Below are 22,028 nucleotides of genomic sequence, written 5' to 3'. Positions count from 1 at the left end.
AATATATTTCTTTAGGTTTTAATACTTTCATGAAGACTTATCAGGGTTTCTGTAACAGTCTCACATCAGAGCATTTTCAAATGGACAGCTCTCATTACTGAATATCCCTTCTAACAGTGGCCTGGATGAAAAACGGAAATATGTTTGTTGCAGGAATAGAACACACTCATGCTTTCGTTTATTTATTTATTTTTAGAAAGATTGATTATGCTTTGACCAATGTCAGGAAACACCTTCCTTGTGAACTCTTATTGGGGGCTCTGCCTCTTTGTTCAAAGTGAAAAATGTAGATATTTAATGCACATATTAATGTATCTATTGATATAACATTCAATAAAATTCACTTTAAATCAGTATACACTCTGATTGATATTTTCAGGTTGAAATCACTCAGAAGCTGAATTTAAAAGCAGTCATAAAAATGGGGTGGTGATTTCTCAAAATGCCTGTTTGCCAGAGTGTCTACTTTGTATCCATCACCCTGTTAGTATAGAATGCTGGCTAAACTGGAATTATTAGTCTTATTCTTCTCAAATAATAAGCAGAGACACAGGCCTTCCTAAACACTACAACTGAAACCTTTGAGAGGATATACTGACAAATACTTTAGAGAGGAAAAAAAAAACTTAGGTTAAAATAAACTATATCAGGAAAAGATATGGTTATATTAACAACATAATAAATAATAACAAGTTAATACTATTCATGTGAAGAGAATATACCTGGAAAAGAGAAATTGTGTGCTTAAAAGTTAGCACTCACACGGACAAGGTAAAGCTTAAGAAATATATCCTACATAGAGGCTATCTAATGATATATCACTTGCCTGATTTGTTTTGGGATGTGATTAACAGTCAACGGTCAGATCAAGGTAAAGCAGAGATCAGCTGCAAAAGTTCAGAAGCACAGCTTCCTGTCTTACCTTCCACTGAGGAGGAAGCCGATAACCACTGCCAACAAAATGACTCCCACTGTCACAGACACAGCAATTATAGGAATCTGGCTTTGATCGCTGGATGCTGCAACTGCTGATAGGAGACAGAAAATGGAGCCTGTGGTTAAAGTGATCATATGCATTCAAATAAGAGCTGCTTAATAGTCAGTAATCAATGCACGGTTTAAGCAATTCACCCACACTTGGCTGAGATTTCCCCCTAATATCTCTTCTCGACCATGTGTAATTGAAAAGACATTTTTAGGAGAAAATATTTATTTTCCAAATGGAAATTTGGAAGACCAACTAAGTCACTGATTATTTCCCTGTCATCATAAAAAATGAATGTCATTGTTCACATAGTATTCATTTAGCTATCTTAGCCTTGCAAGAAAAAATTGGAACTTAGTCTGTAATTTCAAGCACCTCCTAAATAGGAGATATTAAGTATATGTGATTTGATATTTTTAGAGTTTGCATGTGGCTGTTCTCTAGGAAAAAAACGCCTCATTATCTTAGATAGGACTTTTTCTTAGAGACATCAATTGAAATGTCCAAAATGATGTGGCTATGACCTCATATGATATCACTATTATCAATATAATTTTAAAAATCAATATTTCAAAAAGAATATAATAACTAAATATACCTCCATTATTAGGACATTTTCAAAAATATCAATATCATTTAGAATTTTAAGTCTACATTAAGATTATATTTGTTTACATGATCTTTTTCTAATATGTGTATTTAGATGGAATATTTTATACCTTAATAACACAATTACCATAATAAGAGGAATATGGACATAATCAGACAGTTGCATCTAAAAAAAGCAAATAAATTTTTCTTTTGTGCTGATAACTAAAACTAAGTTGATTAAAATAAGAAACCTATAGAGCAAAATATATTTTATTAATGTTCTCAAGAAACCCTCAGTGGGATACTTAGCATGTTTATTGGGTTACATTATATTTTGATAAATTCAGAGTGAACTTAGATAAGTTCACCTCCATGATAACAAATTTTAAGTCACCAAAACTAATAACAACTGTACTTCCTGTTTTGTTTTTTTACAATCTCTTACCTGATCTTGGTCCTATCAATAGTTTTGGACATTCAAATGTTTCCTATTCTAGGCTTGTCATCTCTTCATTGATTCTTTCAACCAAAATTGACTGATTCTCTGACAACCTTCTTACACAGATCTACATTTTCACCCTTTCAGATCAATCTTCAAGAATCCAATATTGACAACAACTGGTTCATGGATGAGAAAAACTATTATTTACAATTTAAATCTGTACTCTTCCTCCCCCTTTTCTTGGATAACAAGAGTTGCGATACAAAGTCTCTTTACCCTGCTCTTTCCTGTCCTTTGATACTGAGATGCATGGTAGAGAATTTATTACCAGTGAGCAGTATAAATGTGGTAGGGCAAAGCTACCCCACTATCATAGGTAGTAGCCTCCCCCAAGATTAGCTTTATTAATTTGCAAATTCAAATTACTTTTTTCCCCCTCAGTTCTTTAAATCTGCTTTAGGCAGGTGGCACTGTTTCTTGAGAAAACCATGAAGACTTGGTCCAAATAAACTCAGTGTTATTTCATTTGGCCTTCAAAGCTTTTGGTCCTCTCTTAATTTCCTTACAAAGTCATGCTCATAATGAGTCTTCCTCATTTTCTCAGTAGACTAATCCATTCCCACCTCCTACATTTTAGAAATGTTAAATTCTATAGATAAAAAAGACTGATCAAGTCTGAATCCCACGGTTAAATATAATAGCATACCTTTCTTTTGCTTTACCTACCTCCACTGTTTGAATTTTTCCTGTCTCTTCCAAGGCGCTGATCTTTAAAATCTCCCTCTGGGGGAAAATTTTCATTTCCTTACAGTCTGCTTCGTTGCTATCTACAAGCCTATGAGATAATTTCTCTTGGGGACAACAAATTCTTATACCTAAACTTACTGATATTATTAATTTAAATTGAGTCTGAAAAGAGTTCCAGCATTTACTATACATATGGATTAAGGCAAATTATTTAACCTTGTAAAGTCTCATTTCATTAATCCCCAGAGAGGGATAATTTCCAGGGATCATTATATTTCTGCTTAGAGATAACTCTTAGCATAGTGCTTCAACTATTGCCAGCCTTATTTAAACAGGAGATATAACATATACTTATTATCTCCTGTTTTATCCATCATTTTTATTCTCTTCTATTTTTCAGCATCCTGACTGACTCATTTAGAACCAGCCTCACTGATTCAACACACATGAGTCTGAGCAAGTTCTGGGAGATGGTGAAGGATAGGGAAGCCTAGCAAACTGCAGTCCACAGGGTCGCAAAGAGTTGGACATGAATTAGTGACTGAAAAACAGCATCTTCTAAGAACCAACATTATTAATTTTTTTTTTCTGAAACCTTTCTTCTTCTGCCTTTGAGTTCTATGCATGATATGATATCTGTCAAATGCAATGAGCAATTCTCCATTTACTTCACAAAGTGAAAGTCAAAGTGTTAGTTGCTCAGTTATGTCTGAATCTTTGTGACCCCACAGACTATGCAGCCCACCAGGCTCCTCTGTCCATGGGATTCTCCAGGCAAGAACACTGGAGTGGATTGCCATTTCCTTCTCCAGGGATCTTTGGACCCAGGGATTAAACCCAGGTCTCCTACATTGCAGGCATATTCTTTACCATCTGAGCCATCAGGTAATCCCCCATTTACCCTACCATACACTGTAATGAGGTATTTGACCCTGTTGAACATACACTCCATCTTTAAAACTCTTCTCCTCTTGGTTTCTATACATGAGATGAGCTGACTTCTCTTTCTCCTGCTCTGAAACACTGCTTTGCCAGTTCTACTGACGCTGAATTCTCTTCCCATATTTTACGTGTGAACAATTCTTGATGAATGCTGGTTCTTTATCCTGCTCACTTCTTTCTTTCTTTCTATTTCCATCTTACCTCTTTTTCTTCCTGTCTCTCATAGATATTTCTTTGCCCATGGCATCAGTTAACTAAAACTTGAGTCAGACATGACAGAGTGACTGAACAACATAAGCTGAGGAGTTCCACATTTATATCTCCAACTCTTATTTCTCATCAAAGGATCATTCTATTAAAAAAAAAATACTGTTTCCATTTATTTGGATTTTATTTTCACGTTAAAAATAAACATGTTTAAAAAATTGATTCTTGGTCTTCCCTGGGGGTCTCAGTGGTAAAGACTCCGCCTATCAGTGCAGAAGACACAGGTTCAATCCCTGATCTGAAAGGATCCCACATGCCATGGAGCAACAGAGCCTGTTGGCTACAACTATTGAGCCTGTGATCTAAAGCCTGGGAGCTGCAACTACTGAGCCCACAGGCTGCAGCTACTAAAGTTCACGTGCCCTCCAGCCCATGCTTTGCAACAAAAGAAGCCACCCCAGTGAGAAGTGTACTTACTGCAACTACAGGGCAAAGTGTACATATTAACGAAGACTCAGCACAGCCAAAAATAAATACATAAAAAAAATTAAAATTGACCCTTAAACCACATCCACCCTCAAAGGCATTTAAAAATAGTATCTAAATCAACAGGCTTCCCTAGTGCCTCAAATGGTAGAGAATCCACCTGCAGTGTGGGAGACCTGAGTCCAATCCCTGGGTTGAGGAGATCCCCTGGAGGAGGAGGGCATGGAAACCCACTCCAGTATTCTTGGCTGGAGAATCGCTATGGACAGAGGGTCCTGGTGGGCTACAGACCATGGGGTCCCAAAGAGTTGGACAGGACTGAGTGACTAAGCACAGCATATGCAAATAAACAAACCTAAATCAGTCTAACAAACTAGACTAGTTTTGTCTCTTCCTGGTTTAAGTAGAACTGAATTTTTCTTGACTCCTACTTAGTCTTAATTACCAAATATGCTTTGTTTATCTTCTATGTTTCTCCCCATGTATTACTTTTTTTTTCCATTAACTATTTACCTACTTGATCAAATTCGCTCGAGTATGGTTCATAGGTCCTTTAAGTGCTCCCTTTGACTTCTAGGTACTCACATGAAACATCTAAAAATATCACTTTGATCATGTTTCTCTGAACAAAATATTAATAGATACCTACTGCCTATGGAAAAATACTCTCAAATTAGAAGGGCATTCAACAGCCCTTCTAATCCGACTGTAACAAATCCTTCTGGTCTCAATGTGCCAGTTTGGGACTCTGACAGATAAGGTATTGACAGAAATAGGTGTGATTAATCAGAAGTAAATATAAAAAACAGGACAATTTCAGACTAACCAAAGTATTAATTTTGAGGGAAAAAATGTGTGCTGAGTTTCTTTTTTAGTAATTTCCAAGAAGTCTAACTTAATGTGCTAAAATATGGGAGAGTATTTTGCATTAAAACAACTACGAATGGCATGCTAAAAATGTTAAAAAATATTTAAATTAGTACATTTTATGAAAATACTTTGCAAGTAACGTCAAATCACATACATTCACATTTACATGTTTATATCTACTGCCCACTGAAATCATATCTTTTTGTATAATGAAAAACTTAACAAAGGAGCTGTGAGGAAGAACTTTTAAAATATATTTACATTTATTTTTAAAAGCTTGTAGTATTTTTTAAGTTTCTTGATGGGCTTTAAGTATTGATTATTTCATTTGCACTTATTAATTAATTTGAGTTATCTCAAATTAACTCGAGATAATTCATTAAGACTTTTATTATTTATTCCTTTGTTTGCCCTGACAGCATCAATAATATCCCCAAAGACATCAACTAAATTGAAAATAAATAAAATTTACAGGATACTGTCAATGCCTTCATAATTGTTCATTCTCTATCAATGGTCAAAAAATGGTAAGCACAGTATGATTTATGATTATCCTTTTACATACTGTTAAAATTTTAGTATTTAAAGATATGAATTTTAGTCATTAATATTGCCTATTTTCTTATATATTTTTATTAAGAATTAGTTGGTTAATAATGTGTTCTCGAAAAATAGCAGAGGAATGTTTTGGAAATGCTTAAAAGCAAATTTTGCAGCAATGAAACATATTACTATTAAAAGGATGTTAATTATGAAAATTAATGTTCTTTAGTAAATAATAATGCTTATTTATGCTAATTATCATATATTTGCATCATCTCTGGAAACTTTAAGATAGCATCTATTGAGAAACTGTGTTGTGTTCCCTTATTTTGCTTCCTCACTTCTGGTTGCAAATCCACGTTACATAAATATTCTCTAGAGAAACTGTAACATACATGAATCACTGAGTTTAATCACTGAGGCTAAACAGGTTTGTTAGAGACAGATTACAAGGGTTTTCTAAGGCCAGGCTGAGAATTTAGGATTTTCTTGCACATAAATACATATCTATTAACTTTCTTGATCAGGATAAGCTGATCAAAGTTATAACTTTTGATTTGTAATGAGTACACAGGAATTAGCATGGAGATTTAAAGCATCATGGCAGACAAATAAGCACATGAAAAGATTTGGACCATCATTGGCTGTTACAGATTTCAATTAAATCAACAACAAGATATTGCTACTCATCTGTCCAAAAATGACAAAATAAAATAGTGACAATAACAAATGTTGATAATAATGTGGAGAAATTGATCACTCATACATTGGCGGTGGGCATGTAAAATGGTACAGTTACTTTGGAAAAAAGTTTGGCAGTTTCTTATGAAAATAAATGTGCAATTACCATACAACTCCAGTAACTGTACTCTTCGATAGTTATCCCAGGGAAATAAAGTTTAGGTTGAGACAAAAATATATATATGAATGTTCATAGCATTTTTATGTTAATAGCAAAACTGTTAATGTTAATAGCAAAAACTGGTATCAGCCCAGATATCTTTCAATAGGTGAATGTTTAAAGAAACTATGGTACATATTTATCATGGAATCTGTTAAGTTCAGTCACTCAGTTGTGTCTGACTCTTTTCGAGCCCATGGACTGCAGCACACCAGGCTTCCCTGTCCATCACCAACTCCTGGAGCTTGCTCAAATTCATGTCCATCGAGTCAGTGATGTCATCCAACCATCTCATCCTCTTTAATTCCCTTCTCTTCCTGCCTTCAATCTTTCCTAGGATCACAGTCTTTTCCAAGGAGTCAGTTCTTCCCATCAGATGACCAAATTATTGGAGTATCAGATTCACCATCAGTCCTCCCAATGAATATCATGGAATACTGCTCAACAATGAAAAGGAACAGACTTCAGATTTACAACCTGGATGAATCCATGGGGAATTAGACTGAATGGGAAAAAATTCCAAAGTAAAAGGGAATGTACTGTATGATTCCATTTTCAAAACATTTTTAAAATGTCAACATTTTAGAAATGTATTTTAGAAATTCATAGTTCTGAACTTCCCTGATGGTCCAGTGGTTAAGAATCTGCCTTGCAATGCATGGGACGTGGGTTTGACCTCTGGCTGGGGAACTAAGATCCCACATGCTGCAGGGCAATGAAGCTTGTGGGGCCACAACTAGAGAAGCCATGCACTACAATGAAACGTTTCTCACGATGCAATGAAGATCCCATGCCACAACTAAGACTTGGCACAGCCAAGTAAATAAACACATCCTTTTTAAAGAAATTAGTGGTTGCCAGAGATTAGTGCAGTCCATGGGGTCGCTGAGAGTCGGACACGACTGAGCGACTTCACTTTCACTTTTCACTTTCATGCATTGGAGAAGGAAATGGCAACCCACTCCACTGTTCTTGCCTGGAGAATCCCAGGGACGGGGAGCCTGGTGGGCTGCCGTCTATGGGGTCACACAGAGTCAGACACGACTGAAGCGACTTAGCAGCAGCAGAGATTAGTTATTGGATAAGATTTGTTCCTGAAGGCGGTGGTTGTGGTTATAAAAGAGCAACAAGAGAGATCCTTGTGAGGTTAATACTATTTGATATCTTGACTGTGATGTTAGCTACACAAACCCTCGCAAGTGACCAGATTGTACATAATGTAATACACATGTCTGCACACTCACATACAAAGGAGTACAAGGAAATGTAAGATTTCATCAATTCCAATATCCTAGTTATATTATAACTTTGCAAAGTGTTAAAGAGCTCTCTTTAACTTCCTTACAAAGTCATGCTCATAATGAGTCTTCCTCATTTTTTTCTGTAGACTAATCCGTTCCCACCTCCCACATTTTAGAAATGTTAAACTTTTAAACAGCCCAATCAAGTCTGAATTCCATGGTTAAATATAACCCCATATCCTTCTTTTGCTTTACGTAACTCCACTGTTATAATTCTTCCTGTCTCTTCCAAGACACTGACCTCTAAAGAGCTCCCTTCAGAGGGAAAATTTCATTTACTTACAGGCTGCTTCTCTGCTACCTACAAGCCTAAACAGATAATTTCTCTTGGGGACAACAAATTCTTATACTTAAAATTACTGATATTATTAATTTAAACTGAGTCTGAAAACAGGTCCAACATTTACTATACATATGTGTGGAAGTCACTCAGTCGTGTCTGATACTTTGCTACCCGTGGACTGTAGCCCATCAGGTTCCTCTGTCCGTGGAATTCTCCAAGCAAGAATACTGGAAAGGGTTGCCATTCCCTTCTCCAGGGGATCTTCCTGATCCAGAAATTAAATCCAGGTCTCCTATACTGCAGGCAGATTCTTAACTGTTTGAGACACCAGGGAAGATACCATAAATCCCGTAATGTTGTATTTGAAGACTGTTTTAGAAATAATACAGTAGTATGTGAAGCATTAAATTATAATATCAAGTAAATAATTCCTCAATAAAACAACTGAAGTGTTTTCACAAAATGTTACACAAACAGTGGTCAAATGAATGGCATATAACACAAATTCTATAGAAGTCGAAATGAAGTTTTATTTTAACTATATCTTTTGATGTGTAGGGAGTTAATAACAAATTTAAAAATAATGAACAAAACTATTATCTGACAGGCTTCCCAGGTGGCACTAGTGATAAAGAATGGTCTGCCAATGAGCAAAGAGATGCAGGTTTGATCCCTGGGTTGGGAAGATCCCCCAGAGTAGGAAATGGCAGCCTGCTCCAGTATTCTTGCCTGGAAAATTCCACAGACAGAGGAGCCTAGTGGGCTACAGTCCATGGTGTTGCAAAGAGTCAGACATGAATGAGTGACTGAACACACGCACACTAAACGGTCCTTGACACAAACATTCGAACTTTCAGAATTAAACAGACTGTACTTCTATCCCCTAGAGAGAAGTTTCCATGTATTACTCATGTTAATTTCTCTAGAGTCTAGCAAAGCCAATGTATAATAGAGGCTCAACACATTCTTGCTGAACTGTATACAGGTTTCTACATGAAGGCCAAAGGGGATTGGTATGTAACAGATACTTGATACAAAGAAAAATTCATTCTTAAAATGCTTGCATATACATGTACACATACTCAAGTAAATATAAAATTCCACACTAAAGTTAAGAGGGGGTACAGAATATGTCCCTAAAAGAGTTTCATTATCTAGTAATAATAACGCTAAAATCTGATTTTGTAATAAAAACATTTGTGTGACATTTCTTTCACTCTAGAAATTATGTAGGAAAAATTTAAAAGAAGACAATTTCAGGTGAGACTCTGTAAAACTATATGGAAAATGACCTCATATTGTTTGTTTCAATGATCAGATTGATGGGTATTGGCATCCTGGAAACTACTATACAAAAAAAAGGGTGGGGGAGTTTATCAAATAGTCTAAAGAAAAACTAATGGCTGAACATGCCAATCTCTTAAAACTAGGTATAATTTTGTAATCTTTTAAAGTGACACTTTTCATTTGTAAAGTTGTCCGCGCACTAGCGCATACGTTGAAACACAATGTACCCTACGGCTTTGTTCCCAGAGTTGGTAAACCACATAAGCATAAATAGAAACAAGGTCTTTGAGGGTGGCCAGGGTATGTAACACACATTTCGTCATAAAGCCAGATCAGTGTGCAAGGTACGAGAGTAAATAAATAGTTCATTGCCAATATTATGGAAATTTTCTAATTACATCTATTCATATCAAACATATTTAAAAACTTTTCTAAATAGTATCAAATGCTTAAATTTTAATAGGTCAATTAAACTTCAGACAAGGGACTGTCCTTGAATGGAAAGAAAATAATTTATCTTTTTTCCACAATGGCACTCTAATCTATATAAAATCAAGTGAAGCAATACTTAGAAAGTTACTGTTAAAATAACAAAAGTTATTTTCTAGATAATTCAGTTAAACATGCTTTAAGCAGAAGTATATCTTCATTTTCTTAAGATCTGTATTATATAGATTTACAAAAATTTAAATTTAATAATTCTAATCATTTCAAAGTAAATCTGATAACTACGCTCTCATGTTGGTATTCAAAAGAAGGAAATATGCGTCTTAATTCCTTCATTTTACAATCACTAATTCTTATATAACTTGACTTTAAAATGAATATATATATATGTATTATATATGTTCAAACATATACATTTACACGTACTTGACATTTCACACTACTGTTATTTTCTTCCTAACAAGACTTTAATAGTGTCTTTTTTTTCATCTATAAATACAGCAGATTATTGCCTTCTGCTACGCCTGCTTTTAATGTGTGCTTTAGTACAAGTAAATCTAAATATTTTGCTTGACTTTAAAGAAAAATCTTTCTGCTATTTTTACTATTTTGGGGGGAAAAAAAAGGCACAAGAAAGGTTTTTACAGAAATATTTCCAGACCATCCACTCAGAGTTGCTGCCAGAGATTCTGATTTTTTTTTTTTAAACAATCAAATTGGTTCCTAAAAGCACCATTTTCTTGCCAAACTCAATACTAATGAAAGTTCCCTGTGGAATTTTCATAGAAAGACTAAGCTTAGTAGGGTAGTTCAATAAAACAAGTAAAAAGTAAATGGCAATAATTCAATAAAGTATGGCAGCAGTGGAAAGAGTCTTTAAAAGCAAGGTTTAAACAGTTCTTAAGCATCTCCCGATGTTTCATCTCCCTGTAGACCAAATGCAATGAGGAGTGGGGACCACCGTGTGTTAACCCGCTCACCTACTGTAATAGTATGACAGATGCTTCCCACCTGAAGGGGTCATGCCTGGGAGACGGAGGAGAAGTGGGACACTGACAGAATGCCCAGGGAGCGTATTGATCCACTGACTCTTCTCTGGTAACCATTAGAGAGACATGAGTTGACAGTAATTAAAATGACTTACACACTGGGATGGTTTCAAACTCAAATCTTCGACTGAAGACACCATAGCCTGCTGCTGTGCGTGCCCGAATTTGGAAGACATACACCGAAGCTGGTTTCAAGCCCTCTGCAGTTATAGATGTCTCTTTAGATTTGATGATTGTATAGCTGGTCTCTTGGTCCTTGGGTCACACATGCAGATAAGATAAAAAGAAGACAATGTATGAATTACTAATGATGGCAAAACTTCAAATCAGAGATGAGAAAAAGATTCAGAAACTAACAGATTTGATATTAGTGCAAATATGATAATTTTAGAGAAAAAAAATCCTACATATCCTAGGAGTGCTAGTTATATACAATGCTATTTTCTAGAACTCAAAGATGGTGGATGTGTTTTCCACCCATCCACTGCTTCCCCTGGGCAGAAATAGATACGTAAACTTTAAAAATACAATTTCTAAAAGACACACTATTTTACAGACTCTATTTTAGTATTGCTAATTGTGTGCTTGTTTTTCTCATAAATGACTTATTAGAGTGCATCTAATATGATGCTTGTTTACAGAGAAAGGTTACAATGTCCAATGTACTGCCAGATAAGACATATATCTTTTATCTTTAGTGAAGTTGATTTCTAATTATATTTAGGTGTTGGGAGAAGGAATGAGTACTTCACTGGAGAAGTTTAATTTCAGTTCACTATGTTGAAATGAAATTTTAAAGAAAAAATGCAAATAAGCAAAGTATTTTTTTTTCCTTTTAAAAAAGTTCTAGTTTTTCACTTTTATGTGTTTGGGCTGGGTTACTAGTGAACAGAGATGGAAGAGGAAAGGAAAAAATCACTGGAAAGATAGTTCTAGAAAGTGAAACAAAGAGGAACTATTTCTGATTTGACTAGTAACAAAATTCCAGGCAAGCCATCTATAACTCCTCATTATCTCTGAAGTTTATGATGCCGAATAAAAAAATTTAGATCTATAAGGATTTGAAATACAGTTCCTGTTTTGAACTTTCTCTTCCTTTATATTTTTATGTGTGATTCTTGGCTAAACTTGTTTTTTCCTTAAGGAAATGTACTATATTTATGATTGATATTATAGGATGAATTAAAGATAGGTTATACTTAGAACATTTTTTATACCTTTTTAAGAATTGATCTTTACTTACAATAACTGGTTAATGACTATAGATCATTGTTTTCTAAATATTTCAGTGAATATTGTCTTTATAAGCAGAAAATTTTATTTTTTAAAAATGATCTAAGGGGACCAACATATAAAGGATTTATTTTTTCTAAATGAGAAAACAATTGAAAACATGAATATAATATTCACTTCTCAAGTACTCTTGAGAAGAATATGCCAAGCTCAGTAGGGAGTTTGGGAATTCTCTACTTCAAACTTATCATTTGGATGATGATATGAATATGGTTATTACTTGATGCTGACAATGCTATCAACACACAAAACAAATGCAAACCACACTCATTGTCCCTTGAAGTCTACAGTATGCTATGCTGTATCTTTAATGTGGACACTGAAACCCATTTTTATTTTTATCCTCAGCTTCCTTATCTGTAAAATTGGGGTAGAAACTGGTACTTGGATATCCTCACAGAGATGTAAGAATGAAACAGATACTGCATGTGAAAGCAGGTAAAATAAGTTTTAATGTAATAATCATTTTTTTTCTTGTTTGACACATCAAAGTCAACTTCTAACCAAGTTCTATGCTACCAAAAACAAAATATACAATGTATAAATATGCTTCTAGTTCACCATCCTTCATTTAATACATTCAAACATATAAATTTTTCTTAGGGTTAAGTATATCCAAATTTCTTTCCAGGTAAATATGGTTTAAATTCTAATCCAAATGGGTTTTTCTGATTTACTTTATGTAAACAATTTATCTTTATTTTTAATGAACATATTAATTTAAATGCCTAGTCTTTAAAGTGTTTAGGAAATTTTGTTACAATTTTGCAAAGAATTTAAAGTAGATAATTAAATTCTATAAACTTTACCTAGCAATGTTAGCCATTTCCTCTCACAAATATTTAAAATCTCCTCTTGTCTACTCTAGTACCTCTTCTATGTGCTAGAGGTGGAGCAGTAAAGAAGTAGACAATTTCTTGATGTGTTCCTTTAAAAAGGGGTAAATAGCTTCTATAAGCTATTGTAGTTACTGATGTTCTGGGTACACTCAAGTTTGTGGCTGAGTGGGCAAGACTTTCTCAATAATATACTTCACAGCTTGGCTGTGATTGAATCAGACATTTTCAGTAAGAAATGCTAAAATATATATTCACTATTATTTGTAATTTGCTTGAAGGGAATTTGAGTTGGTGAAAAAAATCTAGACAAAACTAAAGATTCTCTTATATTTGATATAATTAGGATTTTTACATGAAGTATAAACATTTATATGTAAAGTAAGATGTTCTTTTAATGAAAAAAGCATAGGATTATCAGGATTAGAATTCTAGCCATTATTAACTAAAGTATGTGTGTAAATGTGAGCATACAACTCAACCTAAGGTTTTTTCTTCTTTAGAATAGGATGAAATTATTTATTATGAGCTTTGTGAGGACACAGAGATAGAGATAATGTACACAACACCTAGCACAATCTTCTGGGCATTACAGCTTTGATTTGCCCCTATAATATGATGGCAAATTCTTCTACTCAAAAGAAAAAAAAAAGTTAAAAATCTTATATGATTGTAACTCCTAGGTATTAAAAAAATAGAAATGGATAATTTCATCAAAAAAATAAAAAACACTTCAAGGAAACTGGAATGTTGTTTCTTGAATAAAGTATAATCTGCTATCTGCTGTGTTTAATTGAACACAATTATACAACATTCCATCTGATTATCTAGTAACATTATGTATGTCTCAATGTTTCCTCATCACAGATCTAACTGTACATTGTCTCTCTGAGTTAGTTGAGTAAGTTATCAAGGGGACTTAGTGAAGCTTATACGAAGGGATCAAAATCCATAAATACACATTTTAAATGATTTAAGTATCTTCTAAAATTTGCTTCTGTTCCACTTCTTTAAATCATACTCAGAATTTCCACCATGTCACAAACTATGTACACATCTTCAACACCCACGACCAAGTGTCGTCAAGTCCTTGGTCAGGGCAGTGGCTTTTGCTGCCTTTATGTCCCAGCTGAGCAAATGAGCTACGTTCCCCAGCTGCTTAGCAAACATTGTTCACAGGCAGCAAGGGGACGGCCTTCGCAGAAGGAGCCAGCTGGCAAACACTCTGCCAAAGGGCAGCTTCCCTTTGCCTGTCTTTAATTAAGAGGTGGCAGTGGGCCCATCACCACGCAGGAGCAGAGAGGCCCAATGACCTCTATTAGAGCAGGGCAATCACAGGCGGAAATGCCAGCTGGCAAGTGTGTGAGCCCTGGAAAGCTCTGCCACCTGTGTCTGGCCAAGAGCCAGCCAATAAAATGGTGGTATCATTCTGAAGACTCAAAATAAGCCCTGGCAACCTATCAGGACCCCCACCCCAATACATGATATCAAAGCTCATTATCCCCCCCTCCTTTTTTTTTCCTTTTGAAAGTGTTAAAAAAAAAAAACAAAACTTTTTGTGTATTTTATTGGTGTGCTCAATAATTTTACTTGGCAAAAGTCTGGGAATTAATATCTTCTCTGTAAAAGGAAAACACTGACCAAAAGATAATGATAACTTCCCCAAAATAATATATAAGGGTTTTTGCTGCTTTTAAAGCAAACTTTTAGGCAACTTTTATTCATTTATTGAATATATGAATAGAAATCTTTTTTCCCAAAATCATTTTTTCTTACTTCGAGTTGTACAGATAATAGAGTGTATTAACACAGCATTAAATATAAAATATTAAGCATAAAGCCAAATGCTACTGAAACAAATATTACATAAAATGGACTATAACAAACATATTTCCACAACATGGATATGATTAATTAGAATAAATATTAACAGACAAGGGCTTTGCCCTACCACTTGTTGAGTAATTATTTGTTTTAACAAAAGCAGCAGCTTAAATGGAAAAAAAAAAAAAAAAGGTAAATCCTTGCTCCTAAGGAATATCATGTATATGAGACTCATGCATATGCTGAGAAGCAAGTGTTAAAACAATCAAAGGTCGCCCATAAGGGGAAAAAATAGGGACAATTTCCTTAAAGACAAAAAAAAAAAAAAAACCCACTAAACTCATAGGTTCAGCTATGAATAGTTGTTTCAGGTAAAGAAAAACCAGGCAGGAAAATAAATAATTGTCAAACATTTACTGTTCCTGCTGAAAAACTTTATTGCATCTAATATATACATATATATATTCAGGTATATGGATTATATGTGACCCCATGGACTATAAAAATCCATGGAATTCTCTAGGCCAGAATACTGGAGTGGGTAGCCATTCCCTCCCCTATGGGATTTTCCCAACCCAGGGATCAAACCCAGGTCTCCTGCATTGTGGGCGGATTCTTTACCAACTGAGCTAGCAGGGAAGCCCAAGAATATTGGAGTGGGTAGCCTATCCCTTCTCCAGAGGATTTTCCTGATCCAGGAATCAAACCAGGGTCTCCTGCATTGCAGGAGGATTCACCAGCTGAGCTACCAGGGAAACCCCTATTCAATTATATAGGTTTTTTTTGGTGTATAGCTATTCTAAAATGCCAGTATGAATCTCAACTTATTTTAGAATCAACTTTAATTACAATAAAAATCTGGAAACTTAAAATGTTTACAAAAGAATTCATAAATTCATATATTTGCCTAGCTTTGAATTAGTATGCAGTGATAAAGTTTACAAAAACATGAAAAAAGAAATGTAAAACTAAATTTAACAAATTAACTTTGAATACAGCATGTGTTTGAAGACTTCTAGCATCAGCAATTCAGTTTGGACCATGACTCCCAGAGAAACAGGAATCACTGGAGTATATTAATGTTGCAACATTTTACTTGATTTACTCTATTTTTTTCAGTAAACACTGTACACCTTACCCCGACATAGCTTTGTATCAAAGTATTTTCTTAGACCATTCTTGGTGAATAATGTTATTTGATATTATTTTTTTTCTGAAATATCTTATCAATATCTTCATTTATGTTCCCTAATAATCCACTTAGTTACATTTAATGCTACCAATAAGTCATTCTTAGACAATGATTTCCAAAATAATAATTGAGTTATTTATCCATTTATAAAATCAATATATGAACATTGTAGAGACATTCAAAACCTAGAAAAAAGATGTAGATAGCCCCACTCACCCCACATAAACTCCATGTTTCATTCTCTGTTATATCTTTACACAGATTGAATCCATGATGAAACAAGCAAAAAATGCTATGAATTACTTCAATGTGTTTCAATGTATTTACTTATAATGCTTATCTATCATATATGTGGAATTCCAATTTTAAGTAACTTTAAATAACAGGAGATCAGGATTTCTCATGACACTTTTGCATTAGTATAAAGAAAATGCTTATTCTCCTTCTTGATTCTAGCATCCAACTTGGACAATTTCTTAGGTATTGCAAAGTGAGTTTTTAAACTTTCACCCTCTTCACTCTTCCCTAAGAGAGGAGTGATGTCTCTGGGAGTTTATAAGAAGCAGTTGGATAAGTGTGGCTTCCCTTCCCTTTTGTGATCTGCTTCTCAGTATTATGTCAGCAATCTTGTCTACTCCTACTTCCATAGAACATACACTTCTGGGCCAGGTTCTCCAAGCCACCTCTTAGAGTCTGGTTTGAACACTGATCTATTTTTATCCCTGTTCTATTAGAACTCAAGCTGTTCTAGATAGTGCATGTCATTCAGATCTAGTCTGTACAAAAAGAACAATACAGTGCGTCTCCTACATACAAATAAGCTCCATTCCGACAGCCCGTCTGTAAGTCCTATTTGTTTTTTGTTTTTTTTTTTTTTAATTTTTTTATTAGTTGGAGGCTAATTACTTCACAACATTTCAGTGGGTTTTATCATACATTGATATGAATCAGCCATTGTTTTTAAGTCCAACAAATTTAGCCTAGGCTTCCCCAGTAGCTCACACAGTAAAGAATCTGCTGCAATGCAGGAGACCTGGGTTTGATCTCTGAGTAGGGGAGATTCAATGGAGAGGGAAATAGCAACCCACTCCAGTATTCTTGCCTAGAGAATTCCAAGGACAGAGGAGCTTGGCAGGCTACAGTCCATGGGGTTGCAAAGTCAGACATGACTGAGTGACTAACATACAAATTTAGCCTAGGTACCCAACTAACACAAATCACCTACATGGTATTGTACCATAATGAGTTTATAATACCTTTCATACAAATAATACATAAAAAACAAACACAAAAATAAACCATTTTTAATTTTACAGTACTATACTTTGAAAAGCACAGTAGTACTGTACAATAGCTGGCATACAAGGGCACAGTCACATATTTGAAAGACTGCAATTTAAAGGTTCATATGTAGGGAACTTACTGTAAGATGGGAGTGGAGGTTAGAAAATCTAATCTAACATAATATATCTAAGCCAAAGACACCAGTTCAGCTTTAGAAATTCTAAGTGCATCTTTAGTTTCTACCTGTTTATTCCTTTATCAATAGCTCACTTGGTCATGGATTTAGAAAAGAGAAAGAGGAATGATTATTGCCTTTAGATTTCAACAACTATTATGGCAAAACAACAACTCAGGGAAGAAGAGGGAAATCAAGAAACTATAGGGAATGTGAAGCATACACTTCCAATTTTATGCTCTCAAATTTTAAAATAAATTTTATGCTACAGTGTTAAGACCTTTGTCATAGGTTTTCTAAAATTATCAGGTATACATACATGCTACCTGCTGATACTTCCAAATAGAATAGGCATTATGCAGGGTTACTGGCCATGAGATTGTGTTTTTCCCTGTAGTATACTGCAGTCACTACTGAAGGTTAACAGCTTCATCATCTGGGACACTTTGAAAACGTTCTGTGACTTTATCTTTCAATGCTGTGAAGCCTAGTGAAGCTGATGCTAGATTGCATTGCAGTATTCCGGCAGCATGAACCATTTGGCAGCAACAGAACACAAATAAAGCACTCGCTATACACGTCGGGCCTTCATCATCATGACTGCAAATCAACTGTCATGGATTTACACCTAAAATTGTAACATGCAATTGGATAACTACAAATTGGATAACTGCAGTTGCTAAAATTAACATGGAAAAGGAAGAAAGGACATTTTTTATTCTGTTAGTCCCACCTTTTCAAAATATTTGATTTCATACTCCAGGATGATTCCATTGGGGCGATCTGGCTCTTGCCAAGACAAGGAGATGCTGTTCTTAGCTATCTTCCCCTTTTTCACATTGGTGACTGGAGAGGGGGCTGCAAAATGGAGAGTGGCATGATTAACAGAGTCTTCAAATTCCACCCGTCTGTCATGTGTATCGGCACACTTGAAGGTGATATAATAAATATATCAAACACTTAACTTTTCATTGTACCTGGAAACAGTTATTCTTTATATACAAGTTTTTATAGATTTAGAAGTGCTTTAAAAATATAAATCAACTTATATCCTGAGAAATTTCTCTAATAAAATTATAGTCACATAGAATCTTAAGTCCACATTTTCTCTATAAAGTTTAGATACACAAACTATCTTCTGTTTATAGAATAAAGATGTTCTTAATGATCTTATGTCTATTCTATGTTTCTAAAATTCATGAACTCTATAACATATTCCGTAACACTAACACGTACATGGTTATCCCTATTACCATATTTTTATAACATTAAGACTTTCATAATTTCTTATTTTTGAAATCATATGAGTCTATAATCATTGAAATTTCATATATTAAATACAGTGGAGGTCTTTCTTAAAACTATGCTTAAATATGTGTAGTATATATAAAACAATAGCAAATAAAAGAAGCATTTCCCTTCACATCCATTTTCCCCAAATATTTCATTAGAAATTACAGTTGCTTATGATGTTCATTGTTATTTGCCAGTGTCTATTAAATGACTATTTATCTGATAATAATAGAAAAAAATGCTACTTTCTGAGTATTTTGAACTCCCACACACTTGAATATTTGACTCGGCATCCCTTTTTTATCAAACTGATGAAATTTGTATAGACTCTGGGTTTGACACCCTAAAGAGGTGCTGACATAATTTTCTTGATGTAGATAACCTTTATTTTTGTAGTTTTCAGATTTTATAGAAGACAAAGCAAAAAATTATCATGGGCATGCAGATTCTTTACCCCTCATGCCCCCCGGGGTGCCTATGTGTATGTATATATATATATATATATATATATATATACACACACATGCACAAACACACACACACACACACATCATGAGTGTATGTACGTGTAGAGACAGAGAAATAATACATAATATGCATATTTTATGTATTTATAATGTACATGTAATAAGATGGAAAAGATGTCAGCCAAAGTGAGTAGTGTATAACCACTATGTGATAGCCCTGTGGTAGTGTATATATAGCCTTACGTGAACAATATTATATATCTACTGAGATTAAAATTTATATATATGTTGGGCTTCCCTTGTGTCTCAGATGGTAAAGAATCTGCATGTAATGCAGGAGGACTCAGGTTCGATTCCTGGGTTGGGACGATCCCCTGGAGAAGGAAACGGCAACCCACTCCAGTATTCTTGCCTGGAGAATCCCATGGACAGAGGAGCCTGGTGGACTACATACAGCCCATGGGGTCACAGAGAGTCAAACACGACTGAGCAGCTGAGAAAGAGAAATAGCAACGTATACGCTATATTGTTGTTGCTGTCTCAGTCTCTAAGTTGTGTCCAATTCTTTGCGACCCCATGGACTACAGCCCATTAGGCCCCTCTGACCATGGGAATTCCCAAACAGGAATACTGCAGTGGGTCATCAATTCCTTCTCAAAGGGATCTTCGTGACTCAGGCAGCAGACTCTGGCCTCCTGTGTCTCCTGCAATGGCAGGCAGATTATTCACTGCTGAGCACCAGGGAAGCCCTATATGCTACATCCATATACATATGGATGCATAGTATTTCTATTTTAATTTCCAGCAGTATTCAGTCAAAATAATACACTGTAACTTGTCATGTTTAAGTATCTTTTCCATTCCTCAGAAAATGTAACCAAATCAGAGGCACCATTTGGAGCAACAGACAGCAAGAACCAAGTTCAGAACTATTTGCGGGGCTCCACGCTAGTGTAAAAAGGGGTTGGGAAGAGGCTCATCATTTAAAAACAGAAGAGAGATCACGTCATTCCTCTGTACCTCTGGATCTCACTGCAGAGTAAAACCCAAACGTGGACATACACACAAGCATCAATACCGTCCGGCTCTCTGCATCTTCTTTGACCTCACCACTTCCTGCTACTTCAGCAGCTCCGCCCAGGCTGGTGGCCCCAGGCACTTCTGACACACTCCTGCATAGCGTTAGCTGCTCACTCGTGTCCAACTCTTTGTGACCCCATGGACTGTAGCCCAACAAGCTCCTCTTTCCATGGAATTCTCCAGGCAAGAATACTGGAGTGGGTTACAATTTCCTTCTCTAGGCTGGCTGCCCCAGGCACTTCTGACACACTCCTGCCTAAGGATTTTCAATCTGCATCCTCTTATTCAGAGGTGCTTCTCACTCTAACTCCAGAGCTCGCTCCCTCTTCTGGATTTCTCACTGAGACCTTTGCTGTTTGCTCTCTCCCTTGCCACCCTCCCCATATCTTGCCACATCCTCTGATCTTCACAAATTAATTTTCCCCTATTTCTTGCACTTCTATCAGCTGATATTCATATCTTATCTTATTTCTATATGAATTCTTCCTTATTCCTATTTGCTTTTTTCAATCCTCTCAAGTAGAGTGTAATTTTATGAGCGCAGTGATATTGTTATTCTCATCCGCTACTGAATCCTAGCTCTAGAACAGCACCTGGACAGAGGACGGTCCAATAAATATGTATGGAATAAATCAGTGCTGGTAAAAAATCAAATACAGAGGAATCTTTTATTTTTGATTATATATTATATTATGTCAGCAAATTCATCTATTAAAAGTGACATGTCTTTCAATAAAATTAAAATAGAAACAACTATATGTAAGACCAAAGTCTGGTAACTGTCTAGTGTCTTATAAACCCATAGGTTATATTGACTTTGATACTATAATATGTACTTTTATTCTTTTAATCATAGGGCTTTGTGGTGTTCAGATTCAGAGAATGTATAATTCCAGCTTTATCTTATATTCTTTTTTTAAAAAAATATTTTTTAATTGAAGGCTAATTACTTTACAGAATTTTGTTGTTTTTCTGTCAAACATCAAAAAGAATCAGTCATAGGTTTGCATGTGTCCCCTCCCTCTGTCCAGCTCCACAAATTTTCTGGTGGCTTGGATGGTAAAGAATCTTGTCTCTAACACAGGAGCTCTGGGTTGGGAAGATCCCCCTGGAGAAGGAAATGGCTACCCACTCCAATATTCTTGCCTGGACGACTCCATGGACAGAAGATGTGGTGGGCTACAGTCCAGGGGGTCACAAAGAGTCACAGACAACTGAGCGACTGATCAACTTTCATTTTGGGCCTTCCCTGCTGGTTCAGATGGTAAAGAATCTGCCCAAAATGCAGGAGACCTGAGTTTGATCATGGGTCCAGAAGATCCCCTGGAGAAGGAAATGGCAACCCATTTCTAGTATTGTTGCCTGGAAAATTCCATGGACAGAGGAGCCTGGTGGGCTACATACAGTCCATGGGGTCAAAAGAGTCAGACATGACTGAGCACACATACACACTATAGAACACAAAGTGTGTGTACGAAGCCAAAATTGTTTAAAACTAGTTTG

At 35.4% G+C, this 22,028-nt stretch overlaps 1 protein-coding gene across 5 annotated transcripts in view; it reads right to left on the bottom strand.

Annotated features, from left to right (window-relative positions):
* Window positions 1–22,028, bottom strand: part of EPHA5 (EPH receptor A5) — a 383,390-nt gene that overhangs the window by 109,101 nt on the left and 252,261 nt on the right. For 3 of the 5 annotated variants that reach the window (XM_043906637.1, XM_043906639.1, XM_043906642.1), the window contains 3 exons: window positions 18,419–18,543; window positions 11,177–11,336; window positions 923–1,028 (listed from right to left, as the gene is read on the bottom strand). In XM_043906637.1, the coding sequence (XP_043762572.1) occupies window positions 923–1,028; window positions 11,177–11,336; window positions 18,419–18,543 (391 nt within the window). The remainder of the gene's footprint in view (window positions 1–922; window positions 1,029–11,176; window positions 11,337–18,418; window positions 18,544–22,028) is intronic. The other 2 variants (XM_043906638.1, XM_043906640.1) reach the window with 1 other exon arrangement.

The sequence above is a fragment of the Cervus elaphus genome, chromosome 6, assembly GCF_910594005.1.
Source record: "Cervus elaphus chromosome 6, mCerEla1.1, whole genome shotgun sequence".
Taxonomy (NCBI): Eukaryota; Metazoa; Chordata; class Mammalia; order Artiodactyla; family Cervidae; genus Cervus; species Cervus elaphus.
The sequence above is the reverse complement of the archived record's forward strand: the minus strand, read 5'-3'. Positions and strand labels throughout refer to the sequence as shown.